Source organism: Cyprinodon variegatus, unplaced genomic scaffold, assembly GCF_000732505.1.
Source record: "Cyprinodon variegatus isolate N-32 unplaced genomic scaffold, C_variegatus-1.0 Scaffold119, whole genome shotgun sequence".
Taxonomy (NCBI): domain Eukaryota; kingdom Metazoa; phylum Chordata; class Actinopteri; order Cyprinodontiformes; family Cyprinodontidae; genus Cyprinodon; species Cyprinodon variegatus.
Genome location: NW_015150572.1, coordinates 1,324,696 through 1,327,502, shown reverse-complemented (window position 1 = coordinate 1,327,502; position 2,807 = coordinate 1,324,696). Strand labels below are relative to the sequence as shown.

Below are 2,807 nucleotides of genomic sequence, written 5' to 3'. Positions count from 1 at the left end.
TTCTAGATAGAAGAAAATAAAATTTTATTGACGTCGACTTCCACACGCCTCAGCAGAAAACAACATTAAAACCCTGACGCTTGTGGTTACACAATAACAAGTGTGATAAAAGAGCTGGAATACGATGCTGTGATGATTATCAATTTAGCGAATAATTATTAGTTGTTTATTACCCAGATTTAAAAAAAAAGCATTAAAAATATTTGGTGTTATGTAATTTCTTACAACCACGGTTGTTTTTAAATGAAACCAAAGTTCAAAAAGTCCCATTAAAGATAAGTCTATTACTCTTTAAAAGATGCTTTGTTTGTTGTCGATAATAAAGAAAGCTTAACTTTGAGCTTAACTTTCCTCTGAGAAGAATGAGGAAAATAAACTGATTAAAATGGGCTGCTGTATTAATAGCTCAAACTGATTTTAAACCCCCCCTATGATCGTTTCTATTCTATGAAAACTTTTTATTTTGCAAAACTTTATTTCTGTCAGATGCTCAACCCCACCTGTTTTCTGTTTTTGAAAACTTCCTGCTGCTTCCCAGCGATGCTTCCAAATCTAGAAAAGGTCATGAGAGAAAATTCGGCTCAGCTCGGCTTCAATCGTAAGTTTGGATCAATAGCTGTTTCCTGATATCTCTTTTTTTTTACCCTGAGCTTTTTCACTTAAAGGGGATATTTGCCTTTTTCTACAGATTATTTTTTTTTTTTTTGCACCATTCTCTTCTCTACAATTCCCTCTGTTCTCAGCTCGTCACATTATAAAAATCATTCATTTCCAGCAAATAATATTATATTTCACTGAATTACATCCCAGAATCCACCAGCCTTGTATTCACCTTTAAAACATACTATTTAATCATGATTTTTCGATATGTTTTCATGTTACAGTGAGGATGCTGGACAGTGTTTCTCTGTGCAGGCTGTGGTAACCTTGGTGTTTTATTAAACCGTACATAAAAGAAGTCGCTCTTTCTTGTTATAACTGCACAATTTATGGATTAAAGCTGATTTGGTTAGCAAAAATAAATAAAAAATTAAAGAGTACTAATAAGATTTAACACCTACTTATATTTTTTTATTGAGGACTGTCAACAAATGCAAAGAGAAAGCTGAGAAAGCAGAAAGAATAAAAAAAAATAGACAGCTCAAAATCAGCTTTAATGTTGAAGGACTTTATCTCTGATTGGATTACTTTGGGATTATTTAATCAGATTCTTCATTTTAGATCACATTTACCAAAAAATAAAATAAAAGTCTGACATACTTTGTATATTTTTCTATATTATGTGGAACAATTATATGATTTCTACTCTTATCTAAAAAAAAATGCTGATCTGGAGTAAATTAGTGTTTGTAAGTGTAGGAGGATAGTAAAAAATCTTACAGAGATTTATGTGCTAGTTAGTCTTTATGGGACCCTGGAGAACAAGGACATAATCTGGAAGCTGAAGGCGTAACTATAGACCATGGTTTGAAGAAAAAGTAAAACATTTTCTCCTTTATTTTATTGATAAACAGTTTGGATGATAAGGAGATGCTAAAGAAAGTGCTTAATTTACCAGACTTTTTGCTAGAGTAGCAATGCCCCTCCCCCACCCGCTGCTGCACTCTGGCAGTTAGTTTTTACTGACAGTTGAAATGCAGAAACTAAAGGAGATATCATGCCATGTGAACCTCATACTGACCTATGCCTGCTCTGTAAATTAGTTTCACTCATCGGATAGGAGAAAAAAAAATGCAGTGCTTTCAGGAGAAAATTCGATTTGACAAAGATTAAAATCGGCTGAGATAACGGCAATCTGTGCGTCTTCAATTTTAGGGGCGCCAAGTCTTTTTTTTTTTGTTTAAAACTGCAGAGATGAAAGTGATACTGCTTCAGTGAAATGATTGGAAATAGTTTTTTAGCTTTAGGCTTTATTGCTATTGTGAGATCACTTCATTCTCTTCTTATTTAACTTTTCTGTGTTTTCTAGAACACAAAGCTCTGGAGAACGTCTACCTTACTCTCTGTCATTTTACACGGGTTATTTCTGGAATTAGGGGCAGCATGTCGGTGCAGTTCTTATGACCTTTGCCCTGCAGGAGGAAGATCCTTTTTAGCATAGTGATTGCATGTTTGCATGTCTGGGTTCTCCACAGTTCAAAAACATGTGTGTTTTAGTTGCAGTGTATTTATGCATGGTTGATTGTCATATTCGCTCTGTGTTTCCCCACTGAGCACTAGAGAGATGCACCTGTGACTGTGAGGATTAATCAGACAGAGGATGAAATGCATGGGTGATTTGGGATTTGTTTGACATTGCGTGTCAATGTTTGGTTGTATCCCAGAACAATATGAAGAGGAAGGACGACATAGAGCAAAACTACTCAACCAGTCTTTTTGTTCTCCAATAGGATGTTTTTATCACATTAGCTGATAAATCTATATAACAGTATTTCAGCTGAGCATTACGTGAACTTTTTCTCTCTTCTTTCAGTTGGTCCAACTCACCTCACCTTCAGTCTTCCTCACTTTCTTTTCCTGTGTGCGTATGTCCTGTTTTGCCTATATATCTCTGAGAATAGATGTCCCAGAGCTAGATAAGTTAGATAAGCCCAACAGCTTTGCTTTCACAAACCAACCATTATGACAGTTGCCATAAGGTTCTGCTTGATGCTTGTATAGTAAACTTGAAAATGATTCAGGGAGTAAAATCATATTTAATGGACATGGAGACAGAAAGAGAGGAGAGTAAGAAAGAGGGGATAAAAAATTAGGTTAACAGAAAAAAAGGACTTGAAGTATATGTATTAAAGCCTCTGCATGTTATT

The 2,807-nt window shown here is 35.0% G+C and overlaps 1 protein-coding gene across 3 annotated transcripts in view; it reads left to right on the top strand.

The window, feature by feature from the left end:
• The window catches only part of LOC107085258 (galactose-3-O-sulfotransferase 3-like), a 40,576-nt gene that overhangs the window by 3,405 nt on the left and 34,364 nt on the right, over positions 1-2,807 (top strand). For 2 of the 3 annotated variants that reach the window (XR_001481255.1, XM_015375492.1), the window contains exon 2: positions 539-598. The exons of the other annotated variant lie outside the window; for it this stretch is intronic. Coding sequence is in view for 1 of the 2 variants with exons in the window: in XM_015375492.1 (XP_015230978.1) it covers positions 539-598 (60 nt within the window). In the remaining variant the exon portion in view is untranslated. The remainder of the gene's footprint in view (positions 1-538; positions 599-2,807) is intronic. 3 annotated transcript variants of the gene reach the window in all.